This window comes from Argentina anserina, chromosome 3, assembly GCF_933775445.1.
Source record: "Argentina anserina chromosome 3, drPotAnse1.1, whole genome shotgun sequence".
Taxonomy (NCBI): Eukaryota; Viridiplantae; Streptophyta; class Magnoliopsida; order Rosales; family Rosaceae; genus Argentina; species Argentina anserina.
Genome location: NC_065874.1, coordinates 9139822 through 9153316, shown reverse-complemented (window position 1 = coordinate 9153316; position 13495 = coordinate 9139822). Strand labels below are relative to the sequence as shown.

The 13495-nt window shown below is 39.8% G+C and overlaps 2 protein-coding genes across 4 annotated transcripts; one reads left to right on the top strand and one right to left on the bottom strand.

Annotated features, from left to right (window-relative positions):
- Positions 1-942: 942 nt before the first annotated feature.
- LOC126786785 (uncharacterized) lies at positions 943-8655 on the bottom strand. 3 transcript variants are annotated; one of them, XR_007671219.1, is made up of 13 exons: positions 8419-8655; positions 8260-8343; positions 8042-8116; positions 7769-7849; positions 7334-7473; positions 6746-6946; positions 5964-6138; positions 5631-5714; positions 4642-4840; positions 4303-4508; positions 2908-3116; positions 1590-1734; positions 943-1398 (listed from the first exon to the last, which is right to left on the bottom strand). XR_007671219.1 is itself a non-coding variant. In XM_050512708.1 (12 exons), exons 1-11 carry the CDS (start codon positions 8641-8643, stop codon positions 2925-2927), a joined length of 1662 nt encoding a protein of 553 aa, XP_050368665.1. In that variant the 5' UTR covers positions 8644-8655; the 3' UTR covers positions 943-1398; positions 2908-2924. The 3 variants fall into 3 exon arrangements, 2 of the variants coding, with proteins under 2 accessions (XP_050368665.1, XP_050368664.1); XM_050512708.1 differs by lacking the exon at positions 1590-1734; XM_050512707.1 differs by lacking the exon at positions 943-1398 and having other exon boundaries at positions 1411-1734.
- A 1660-nt stretch (positions 8656-10315) lies between these two features.
- LOC126788361 (uncharacterized) lies at positions 10316-11901 on the top strand. The gene has a single exon (XM_050514335.1). It carries the CDS (start codon positions 10463-10465, stop codon positions 11756-11758), a length of 1296 nt encoding a protein of 431 aa, XP_050370292.1. The 5' UTR covers positions 10316-10462; the 3' UTR covers positions 11759-11901.
- Positions 11902-13495: the final 1594 nt, after the last annotated feature.

The window sequence follows — 13495 nt, the reverse complement described above, 5'->3', positions numbered from 1 at the left end:
TAATGCAGATTTTTTTTTGGTCGAACACATTAATGCAGATGAATAGGCTTTGGATAGGTCACCTTAGATGAAGAAATATGAATCTGCTCATCAAATTAGGAACACAAAGGACTTATCTCTGCCTGAACTTATGTATGATGATCAAAGGCTTTTTAATTTTCCAGGGCATCCCCGACATACTTATGATTTACGTTATAGTAATTGTCAAGAATCATATTCGAGGTGCAGCAACTTCTCTTTTCTTTCTGTTAATGTTATCTAGTTAGACTATGTTGAACCAGGTAATATGTTATGTACTGTTTCTGAAATAATCAATCTGGACAATAGAGGAGATGAATCAGTAGTACAAGTTGAAATGTTCCCAAGCTAATGCAGGTAGCATAGAGCCATTTGGTTTGATCAAAATCTCAGGAGCCACAAAAGGAACGCTATGAAACATTTGATTAGGGCTTTAGACTATTTTAGGGTACTTAATTTGCTTAGACATTCTTTACGAGTCCTTGTTGTAGGATTCAGTTTCACACGTTTCCCGTGGTTGGTAACAAGTGATCCACATGTTAGGATCTGATTGTCATTTGCAGTGTGAAAGTATGAAACAGAGGTGGTAAGTCCAAGTACAGGTTCTCTCCCAACACTGTTAACACTTAGGGACCTCCTGAGTCATATCCGTAATTAAGTCAGGTCCCTAACTGTTAACAAAAGTCGGGTGTGGGAGATAGCCTCCCAATTAGGCTAGGTTCCAAACTCCATTTAAAAAAAAAAAGGACATGAGTATCTAATTGTCTAACCCCGACGAGACCCAAGTTTGGGAATCAAAGGTGAGGTTGGAGCAAGGTTCGAGCACGACAATGTTAAGAGACCAAGTTTATCCCGAAATACCAAAGAGATGACCACTCCCTAGAAACACAAGTCTCTGTCCGAGTCCACAATGAGAGGATCCTGTCTATAAAGCAAACGTTAAGTTCACTTCAATTTCACAAAAAAGTTGAGTTCAGCAGAAGTAACTAACTTTCCTTCCACACAATAAGATGAGATCAATCATTCAATTGTGTACAACCCAAGCTAAATGGATCAAACTACAGAGACGGCAATTTCCTTGTCGTTTTTTTCTCATACCAAAAAACCAAAGAAAGCATTATCAGAAAGTCCCCATTCCTGTTCTCTAGTGGGTTATGAACTTGTGACCACACAGTCCAAAGAAACCTGAAGTGAATTAGGTGTCCTACTATTTCCAGTAAACGACAAAAATCAGTCAAACATGCATATGTCCCCTCTCACAAACCTCCACAGTCTTACTACAGCAACACCAACTGAAAAGACAATCAAGCTCCGCTTATTCCACTCAAACTAGCCGTGCTGATTTTGGGCTTCCGCACAGCTCCAAATCGTAATTAGTGTCTGAAACGCAGCCAGCGAAGTTTCTTAATGAAAATGATTATGCAGATGCTTACCACATTAGTCTATGTCTTGACAAAAGCTTGGATTCCCAAAATACATGTAAGAACAAATAATCTCCAAGGTATTACAAGGATATTATGGTACAGTAGATCTTCTAAATGGGTAGTTGACAAAGGTGAATGCAGACAAACCAGTCTTTCTCATTCCAGCATGCCCTAGGAGACTCTATAAAGTAGGATGATGTATACAGTAGGTAAACCCTCCGGAAAAATATCGCCTAATCTTCGCCTAATCTTTTCATTGCAGGAGAAATATTTGTAGTCGTACAACATGTTTCTGCCAAGCCAAGAGGAAGTGATTATATTTGAATATCAAACTATGGCAGCACCCAGCATTTTGTAGAAAAGGAGACATGAAAAGATAAATCATTCCTCAAAGATATTCTCTAAGCTCATGTACAGAAAGATAGAGACTAATGCATCCAATAAACAAATTAATTCAACTAAGATTAGCTGTCCTCTTTTTTAACTTTTCTAAGTTTAAGCTATGCAAATATGGTCCACTCAACTACAAGTTGATCAGAGATCAGCAACTGTTAAAAGATAATCAATCAATCCCACAATCTGCTCAATTGGATTGATTCTCTTTAACAGTTGCGCACTGCAACCCTTTACCAGTGCAAAGTTACTACATCTTTTAATCTTATGGGATTTATTGCTGAGCTGAACTATCAAGTTTTCAAATATTGGTTGAGATTTATTGCTGAAAAGATGCTCACTGACGTCGGCAAACTACATCTTCATCCATAGACTCGACGCGAGGTTCATCAAATTAACAGTACAGTACATAATCCTTTGACTAGATAGGTGAATTATTGATTTATAATGAAAAGATCAAGAATTAAGTTCAGTTCACCCCTTAACTTTTACACCCAAAATCAGTTCACCCCTTAAACTTTTATTTTAATCAGTTCACCCCCTATACTTTCAAATGACATCAAAGAAGAACAAAATTCAGATTTTTATATGGATTATATCGATAATTATGCTACGAGACCTAATTTTAAAGCTTCAGTGTTGTTGTGAAATTATTGGAAATTTTGTTTTGGTCTTGCATATATGATTTAAAACCTTCTTTTGATAGTTTTTGATCGGATTATAACTAAGAAAATCTGAATTTTGTCCTTCTTTGATGTCATTTGAAAGTATAGGGGGTGCACTGATTAAAATAAAAGCTTAAGGGGTGAACTGATTTTGAGTGTAAAGTTTAGGGCGTAAACTGAAATTAATTCAAAGATCAATGACAACTATCAAAGTTTGAAAAAGTTTCAAGACAAAATTCTGAAATTGATATGAAAATCTTAATAAAAGGACACTAGACCTTTAGCTATGTAGACAAATAGCTACTTTGAAATATCAATGCACAAGCACATAACAGTGCCATCTCACACACGTGCGCCATGGAATAGCATGACATAAGGTGACACTGAAGGAAGACTATATTACTTACCATATTTTGTGCCAGTGTCAAATTTGTGTCAACTTTTTAGCAATAATGGCCACATTCCTTGGAGATAATGCAGGATCAAAGATAGGTAACATGACTACTTCAACTGAACTGCCTTTCTCTTGAAGGAACAATAATCTATCAAGCAAAAGTAAAGTTTCCAAAAGAGGCCCAAGAGCAGCTCGAAGAGTCCAATACGGTCCAATAAGTTCCTGTACATAATATGACAGCTTGGTTACATAAATACTTAAGAAAAGAATAACAGTAGAAATTTAAAGAGCAGGCATGTCATGAAAAGAGGATGATATGTAATATCCAGCAAACAAATGGAAGGTGAATGATGAAAACAACTCTTGCTTATTTAGTTACTGTTTCTCCTTTTTCTTTTGTTTTGTTTTTTTAACAATAGAAAGAATAGCTTCTGAGGTACAAGAAAGCCATACACCATATCATTTCCATGTAATCAAGTACTATGCGAAGGCTATGTTGTTTCATATTCTATGGTGACATAACTTGAAATTCTAATGGAACCTTTCATATTGAAAAAAGCATGGACCAATATGTCAGTACATAAAATTGCTTCCAATAATATAATACTGCAAACAATAAAATGGGGAATCTGCAATTTGTATTTTGCAATATTTTAGAAACTTCTTAGAAATATCATTATGTATTGAATCTTTGAAGCAAAAAGCAATATTTCCTTTCAGTCATCAGAATCTATTCTGATCTTATATACAGGATTACTATATGTAAAATCTCTTTAAAATTTCCATAAATACATAAATGTAACCAAAAATCGGCACCCATTAAATGATTCACTTGAAAACATCTACGAAGGTCCTTCAAATTACTACAAACCTGGCAATCCTAAAGCCAAATGGCCCTTCCCCTTATGTACGCCCTTCCCCTTATGTACGACCTAACATTCCTTTTCTTTTGCAAACCCATCAGTGTCTAAGCTCGTAGCCTTCTTGGAACCTAGTTCACCAGGTCTGACCAAAGGCCGCAGTAATATCGACCAAAAAGCTCTTTCAATTCATAAACTCATTTGAATGATTACGCGTGTTATAGATGATAAGGTCAAGTAGAAGAATGAAACTTAAAGATTTTTCCATCAACCAGGTCCAGAAGCAAATATAATACATGTGAAACATGTGTAAACAGAAAGGATGTCACATGAATTCCAAAAAGAAAAAGGTGAAAAAAAAAAAGAGGAACAAAGGAAGCAATTTAGGTGATATGCATTTGGGATGCAGATTATCATAACATTTAATCAGTGGAGCTATTAACCAATATAATTGCAAGAGAATCTCATGCAAAAATGATGTAAAGATTATCACAAGTAAAGCATACACATCAGTGCACTTCTAGATAAATGGTATGAAGGTAACATACAGCAAAAGGCTGAATTCTATTCCATATTCCACGTAGATCTGTCTCCTTTGGAGGCTGAAGACCCAGGCGACAGAATCCAGAGAGACAATATTTCTCAAAAAGTGGATATTTGCTAATGAATGGAGTCCCTTCACATTTGGTGACCTTACTAGATGAATCTCCATTGCCTATGGCATTCATCTCTAGATCCATCTCAAAATTGCCATCTGCGGGATAAGTTTGTTTATCTAATTAAATACTGCACTGTAATCAGTTCAAAAGTCCACCATGTGATGCAGCAGATACACAATCATTGGAAAGCTAGAATTAGTTTCCAATTACAATTGATGACTTTGTTACCTTGTTCCACTTTTGTGGTGTTTAGATGTGAGCCACATTTTTTAATATTACAAGATAACTGAGGCAAGGATGGACATGTGCTTTCCTTCGGATTCAACGAGTGTGATGTGCCCCTATGTTGCTGGCGACGCAAAGCCTTCCCTTGGCGCCCAATGGATGGACTAGTTATCACGACTTCAGGATAATGAACACTCAAAACCTTCAGAACAAACAGTAGGTTATGTAAAGCACAAAGGCCTTTCATGGAAAACCTCAAATAAGATAATTGTACAGCAATAAAACTAAAACTTGAAGAGATGAACATGATAATTAAAAGAACATGAATAAACAACTAAAACTTGTGTGAGGGGCTTTGAAACCGGTCACAAAGTCCATAAGTTCTCTATACAAGTCCACCAATTAATTTGAAGAACCAAGGGAGTGTAAGCCCTTTCTATTAATAGTTGAAAACAAAACAAAACTTGTAACAAACTTAGAAAACTTATCCTCCTTCAGATCTGTATCTAACATAATAACATATCAGCATAGAAGTAGGAACATGTAGTAAGCATGAACTTAACAAAGAATCGTTAACAACTCGACTATTTTGATACATGCATCATAGTCTCGTGCTCTGGGAAAGATCAACAATTATGTTCCTGTAAATGACAATTTTGATGGGAAAAGAGATGTCAACAACACTTGAGGAAAAAAAACAAAAGAGAGATTTGCCAATAGTACTCGTTCAGATGGAAAAAGCCACCAACAATACATGGGCGGAAGACAAACGATTATAAATGGACAAAAATAAAATTCATAAACTCAAGAAACATCATGAAACATATTCAGAACTTCAATTGCCAGCAGCAAGGGTTATTGCATTCCACACCAACAAAATAGAAAGAGAGTTCTGTTACTTTAAATAGATACAAGCAGTACATATTTTAAGTACATGTATGCATATACAACACTTAATTGCTGGTTAACTACAAGGTCTAGATATTGCATACCATTTGAAAAGCAGCACGGAAAGTATGCAATTCAAAATTCTGGAGACCAGCATCATTTTCCAGACAACTCCATCTCTCTGCACTCTAAAAAGAAAACAAAAATGTATGATTATGGATTCAGCCCTGAGAGTCCTTTTTTTGTTTATTTTTTATTTTGAAAAGACTAAAGTCGAGTGTTCCCCAGACCCCAGCTGTATGACCAACACCCAAGAGCAGTTATTCTTTCGTAAGGTGAAATGAAATCTGAGCCCTTGAATTTTCATGACTTCCATGAACAAAACAAATATGAGAGAGAGAGAGAGATGGTAATGAGGAAACAATACATGCCCTTACCTGACAAGCAAGGTCACGCGAACTTTTTCCAAGTGACAAACCAGCAGATTTAACACCACGACTCATGGGAAAACCACATTGAGACCCCACATGATTAAGACCCTCTTCAGACAAGAGATTGTAACAGCAGCCAACGCTAATAACTGCTTTGACCTCTTCGCACTCCATAAAGGTCCTGTTTCAAAAAGGCACACTTATCCCTTGGCACAGTAACAGGAGATTTAAGTTTTAACATAACATGTTTCCTCACAACCATTATGGTCGATAAAATGCCATTGCAGTTAAATAGATTCAAAAGGATGTTATTGCACGGATCAGAGATATATCGTAAATTACATGAGATAAAATATATAAAAAAAACATCCCTTTGTTAACAGTTGTAGCCTCTATGACAAATTGATGATAGAGTTTCATGGGTTACACAGAATCAGAATACAGAATTGGAAAAGCACATCCTTAATTAAAGCTTAGGACAATGATGAGATGACTGATCGTCAGCAAATACAAATCGATGAACATTCATACATCATGGGAACCCTGATCGATTCTTTAAAGTAATAGTAGCAATTCAGAGAGTACTTCTGGTACTATCATATACTCATTTTAATTTATTTACTGATTTTGTTATAGAGATAATAGAATAGCTATAAAGTTTAGTTATTTATAGTACCAAGGAATGAAGGAATCAACTAATGTAGAAGAAAGAGTAGTAAAGGACTAAGATAACAGTGAAACTTTTATTAAAAGAGAAACATTAGATTGCAGAATGTTTGAGAACTCACTTGAGCATCGTTACTGAAAGATCTCCACAAGCATGAAGCCCGGCAAGAACCAATGAAGTTACACCACCTGCATTGCATTCAGATTGTGGTGGAGAGGCATTATCTTTATGCAGTGATGTATCAGTCAAAGCTTTCAACATGTCAATAGACATCACATTGCAAGTGATTGTCTTAGGCACATTCAAGATCTTGTTTCCTGCTCTAACCCCCCAAAGAAAGAGAAATATGTATAAGTATAAGGCTTGCAAAAAGTGTGGTATATACATTAAAACTAAGCAAGACCATGTGATTGATATGTTTAACCTAGGTAGCCAACTTAGCCTCTTAGCCTACTTTCAGAGCAAATCACATGCTATCAACCTGTTTAACTATTTAGTGATGAAAAGGAATTAGCCACTTTGAGATTCCCGATGGATAAACTCTCTCCCATGGACAAATTAGCGAAATCTTGAACATATTAAACAGAATTGAGTTTATACCCACGAACAGGTTAAAGTCTAACAAATACGCTTTCATCTTTGAAGAGATGATTAAAGTCTAACAAAATAAAAATCTGAGAGAGAGAGAGGAGGAGGATATGATACATACACAGATTTACGCATCTGGGCAGCATAATGTTTTTTTATTTGCTCTGCACGTGCATTGGTAACATTTCCATGGTGAGAGCATGAATCAATCGCAATTACCGAATGCTGGTAGTGGAAGGAAAGTACTTGTGCAAGATAGCCCTGAAAAATAAGTTCTATAACCATCATATAAGAGGGGAGCAGAAGCACTTCCTACCACTATTTTCTGATTAATTCAAATTTCTAATCTATCTTGAAGAGAGAGAAAAATCTTTGTTTAAGCCAAAGGAAGTAGAGAGACGTGAACCTACAGTTAGGGTAAAAAAGACCAAATCAAGTTTAGCCATTTGGTCATATGGGAAACAGACTGAATGCAACTCAAATTAAATCAATGCCAAAACCGGAACATTATTAAAAATAAAATAAAAAATAGCAATCTACAACAGAGGAGCATTACCTGACCAGCACCAACATCAATTATCGCATCAGCACTGATGCTGTTTGCAACTGAACTGACAACAGCCGAAAGAACTTCTACCTGCACATATTTTAACCAGTTCTTAATGAAGTAACCTACACAATCACTGGTCCTAGCAAATAAAAAGATGCAAATCACAAACTCCAGTCGAGGTATGAAACACCACGCAGGAACATCTCATACTACCCAATACTTACAGAACACAAACAAGATCAACAAGAGAATTCATCATGAGCAAATTCCGAGACTCACTTCATGTTTTTTCTTGGAATTCATGCCAGTCGAAAGAACACTATTGAGTGAAGTCATGCTCATTCCAGGTAATACCTGTCATTTCAATATAAAAAAAAAATCCTCACAATTCTAACATACATATTTCCACTAACGTAACACTACATTATTGCGAGACAAACTTGGAAAACAATCATCATATATCAAAACCAAATTCGAGCTCAAATCCGAGACCATACCGCCGGCAAGTCAGCCCGCTGCCGTGGAAGCGAAAGAGACCGCAAAGTGACAATGAATTCTCTCAGCGAAGCCGGCCAGTGATCCTGAACGTAATTTCAACTCCAAAATCAGCTCAAATTCAATTCAATTTAAGAACAAGAGAGTAATCTAGGGCTTACCTGGACCAGCCCACTGGGGATTTGGAGGAGATTTGGGAGTGGTTCCTGGCGTAAGCAGTCCATCCAATCCTTATCGATGGCCTCCCAGAGTGTATCGTTGAAGAAATTGACGACGTGAGCGTTGGTCAAGAAGGAGAAAGGTTTTACGAAGTCGGCGATGGCGTTGATCCATCTCAGGGTCTCCGCGGCGGTCTCGCATGAGTAGTTGCTGGGATTGCTTGACATTGTAGACGCCTGAGAGAGTGTAGTAGCACTCGGAACTATATTGTCCGTAATTATATATATTTCTTTCAGATTCATGGACCGGATAGTAACGAAAACCCGAACCCGCTATGCGGATCCGAGGGTTTTTTTTTTTCAGGAGGGTTAGGTTTTTTTAGGTACAATTTGCTAGTCAAGTAGCTCTTTGTAACACTTGAAAATGAGGCGTTCTATTGAGTCAAGAACCTAGAGCAACTAGATAGGTAAGGTGTCGACGTATTGTGGATTGAAATGGTATAGTGGATGATGTGGGATATATGACGACTAATCAGTGTTATGATATTCATTTGTTTATAGTTCTTTCGGATGTGTGGAGAGTTTGGAGGACTAAAGCTAGATATCAAACGGATCAATGAGGTATCCGAAAATGATGTTGTAAATGAGTAATAAACAAGTGTTTGAGGTTCGTACTTGGTAGTTACGTCACACGTGATCAGTGTATTGAAACATCGAAAACAACACATCGCATACATGAGGAAAGACCTCTGATGCACATGAATTAGAAGATAACCACACTTACAATCTGCGAAAAGAGGTCTTTTAAAGTACTTTATTCCCTCTGACCGTTAAAAATAGAATGAGATACAAGATTCACTCCCGTACTCCTATTAACTCGACCACTTACAATTGTTACTCATACCACTTGTAAATACATGAAGTAATCAGGAAAAATCATCTTCAGTAAATTTGATAAATAGCAAATATTGGATTTAGCATTTAGTCAAAGAGAAACGAAAATCTAAACAAGAAAGATATTGAAGAGCAAATGAGAGGGGTTGGGAGGGGGGGATGTGGCTCTAAGGGCATCTGCACTCGCGAGCAAGAGGAGGTGAGCTGTTCCAACAAGAGGTGAGACCGCAATAGTTTGCTTGAGCAAACCCATATCTAAGCTCGCACCTTAGTTATTGGTGCTCGCCTAGTCAACCGAAAGGTTTTGCTCGAGCATAATTTGCTCTCACCTTTGCTCATCCGCCTAACGGAGCCGACGACACGTGGGTCACTCCATGTCCTCCCTAAGCACGTCTGGGTGCAAGGAGAACTCGACAGAAAGACGAGGTTAATGATGGTGACATAATAGAGGTGATGAACAGAGTAAAAATGGGAAATCAAATAAGTCTCAAATCAAAGAAGTTGAAGACATGGACAAATTAGGTACTGAGAAATTAAGTTAAACTCACCACACCCAACGCTATAAGTCTCGTCGGAGCTGAGAAACTCGACATCGGAGCTCCCCTACCTCAAAACTCAATCTTGTTGTAAAATTGGTCGAATCCCACATGTAATAACTGAATTTCGAAGAGGAAAATAAAATGAATATTTTAGTGGTGGTGCGCCGACCATAGGTGGCCGGACCGCGGCTGGTTTTCTCGGTTTGGAGAGAGAGAGAATGGGCTTGGCCCTTTAAATACAATTGGACGGCTAAAAAAATCGATTTTGCTCAAAAATTGCTTCTGGATTTGTCTGAGCAAATCCAATCTATGGACTGATGCTCTAATAGTAGGCCGAAATAAAAACAAAAGCAATTTACACTTGCAATATATATATATATATATATATACCCATTCTTCCTTATTCATGTCCCGTATTCAGTGACACCAAAGCATTACAGCACCAGTGCACCGCTCTGACCGCCATAACTCCCCCAAACCCTAAGGCGCCAACTCACCAAACCCCTCCCTCCCTCCCTCTCTCTCAGGTCTCCTCCCCCACACCGCATTTTCCGGCAATGTGATTCCGGCCGTTACGCAAATCCACATTGTCGTTTTTCCCCAACCTCTTCCGCATGGCATCGGCTTGCGTCAACAACATTGGCACGTCGGCGGAGAAATTCTCCCCGGCGACCACCTACCCCTCCTACGGCTGGCTCAGTCCTCGAGTCTCCTTCAGCTGCGATAACAACGGTGATAACGGCCGGGTCAATGGAACTAAGTCCTCGCCCGTACCTTCGCCCTCGTCGCCGCCGAAGAATCAGTCGGAAGCTCCAGATCCGGAGCTTTCCGGCGGAGAGTTCGAGTTCCGGCTTGAAGATCCGATCGCAATGCTTCCTGCCGATGAGCTTTTTTCCGGCGGGAAACTCATGCCGCTCCACATCTCATCCGTCAAGCCTCCCGTCAGCAACGAGGTTTCTTCTATTTCCGAGATCAGGTCTCCGGAGACGGCGAAGTTCCGCCGAAGACAGGAGATTTCCGTTACCGATCCCTATTCGTTCTCCCCCAAAGCCCCCAGGTGCTCCAGCCGGTGGAGAGAGCTCTTGGGACTGAAGAAGCTCTACCAGAATTCCAATAACGGTAACGGCGTGAAAGCCGAGGCTGCTCAGAAAACGACGTCGTCGAGTTCTAGCTCGGCAAACGCGCCTAAATCACTGAAGCACTTCCTGCACAGAAGCTCAAAGTCGCTGTCGTCTTCCGTCGACGCCTCACTGAGCTTGCCGCTCCTCAGAGACCCCGACTGCGAGTCCGTCTCCATCTCCTCCCGCCTCTCGCTGTCGTCATCGTCCTCGGGCCACGAGCACGACGAACTGCCGCGGCTCTCTCTCGATTCGGACAAACCGAACCCGAATCTGAATCCGAACGCGGTGTTCTCCGTCCACTGCAAGCCTTCCCGGGCCAAGACCGCCGTCAAGATTCGCGAAATCAAGCAGAGAGCGGCGGCAGATCAGGCAGCGAGGGCGGAAAGGAGCCAGATGCGGAGGCCGGCAGCGGCGGAATCCGCCACCACCGCCGTCAGCAGAGGCGTCTCGGTGGACAGCCCGAGAATGAACTCGTCTGGGAAAATAGTGTTCCAGAGCCTGGAGCGGAGCTCGAGCAGTCCGAGTAGCTTCAACGGTGGGCCCCGACTGAAGCACAGGGGTATGGAGCGGTCGTACTCAGCCAACGTCAGAGTGACTCCGGTTCTCAACGTCCCGGTCTGCTCGCTCCGGGGGTCCTCCAAATCCGGGTTCGGGCTCGGGCAGCTATTCTCCTCTCCGCAAAAACGTGACTCGAACGGCGTCGTTTCCGGGAAGGGCGGCGGGCAGCACAGCCATTACGTGCAACAGAGTCAGAGTCACATCAACAAGTACCGGGCCGACCGTAACTGAAGCCCCGTAACCAAAAAAAAAAGTTTCTAACATTGAACGACGTCGTTTTTTTCGGCTTCTTTTTCCATTGTTCTCGTTTAGCTTGAATTCGTTTTTTTGGTGTAATGTAAATATGCGGCAAGATTCTGATAATGTAGTTATATTTGTCGTCTTATTCTGCCATGGCCATCTCTGTGACTGTGACCGAGCCCGGAGATAGTCCCGCACGCACTTGACCTGCGCGTGGGTAATTAAATATCTAAGATGATTTGTGCTTATCCATGTGTTATTATATTCGGTTTTAAAAATGAGGAGGGGTTTTTGGGAAATGCTGCCAAGATTCAAACAGAGGCGCCAGCGCCAGAGCCAGCTCTGTTGTTTAGTGATTTTTAATTTATTTTTAAAAAAATAGGAAATATTATATTTCTTGGGTGTCAGGGTTGGTTTTTGTTTTTTTCGGGGGGTTAATAAAAAGGGGGAATTAATATGGGTAGAAATGGGTCGGTGGACCACATGGGAGATATGATCCTTGATTAGGCTTTAAAACGTCTAAGTAGTTAAACTTTGTTACATGCAATTACGCCCAATATATTGTTTTGTCTCAACTTTATGTGAAAGATAAGTGGGGGGTTGATTAATTAATAAATGGTCTTTGTCTCCCTCCTTTATTTGAGTCAAGATTGAAATGGGACCTCATCGATTTCTCTACGGCATTCATATGTCTATAACGAACTCCCCCCATCTGATTTGATTGCGAGGGCCTTTCTCGTTTAATGTATTATTATAGGCTGCCTGGTGCATCACGGAGTGGGTTGTTTTTTAGGGATTATAGGCTGCCTCCTTGTTGCTAGGTTTGTTGAGGGAAGCTCGATGACGATTTAGGATTCATTCTGTTCTTGTAAAGAGCTGCCGCACAAATTTGATGCGTCGCCGTAATAATAAGATCTTAATCGGACGGTTATAATTCTTCGGCAGAAGTCCTCTTTTCCGGTTAAACCCTTTCTACCAAGATATGTCTGAAATCATTGTACAAAATTTAAATATATCTCTTACTCTTAATATTGAGTGATCGACCTTACAAATCGTTATGTGATTCCCCACCAGCGATTCTTTGATTTGACTTTGTATAATAGTACAAGCTATTAGGGTGGCAAGGATGCCAAGCTATCGTACGCAAAGCTAAACCTATGTGCAGTAGGCCGGCCATATATAACACACTGATGAATACTAAACCCGACCTAAGTTCGACGATACTTCAATGTCGATTTGATCGAGAAAGACCTCTTATTTCCAATTGAATCGCTTTCACCATATGTCTTGTATCATCTTATCTTTGACACCTCAATAAATTCAGAAAATTCTTTTCTGAAATTGATGATTGCTCTTACCAGTTGATTTGTGATATCCCACCACCTACAATTCTTCAAATTTGACTTCGAGCTAACCGTATGAGATGGAGAAGGCTTCAAGGCTAGTCCGGAGGGCCTAGAGCTAGGGATTTGGCATCTGCGTAGCTCAAGTTAGGTAAAGAGAGCCATTTGGTAAAGAAAGCACATATTCATTGCGAAGAGTTATTTTATCATACAGTACATAGTTTTAGACTCTCGAAACGCTGCATGCAATGATGCTATAGTTCTGTTACGTGACATGTTCGCTAGCTCTATACTGTAAACCAAATTAATCATAACAAAAAGAGTCTGTAAATAAATTTTGAGACGTAAAATAATCCGTTGTGTTTTGAATCTTTTGATTATATTG

Coding starts and splice junctions, on each gene's coding strand:
- LOC126786785 (XM_050512708.1), bottom strand. CDS start 8,643: ATGTCAAGCAATCCCAGCAACTACTCATGCGAGACCGCCGCGGAGACC. Junction 6,947..7,333: donor GCCCAGATGCGTAAATCTGT/GTATGTATCATA, acceptor TTGGGGGGTTAG/AGCAGGAAACAAGATCTTGA. Junction 3,117..4,302: donor ATAGAATTCAGCCTTTTGCT/GTATGTTACCTT, acceptor TATTATGTACAG/GAACTTATTGGACCGTATTG.
- LOC126788361 (XM_050514335.1), top strand. CDS start 10,463: ATGGCATCGGCTTGCGTCAACAACATTGGCACGTCGGCGGAGAAATTC.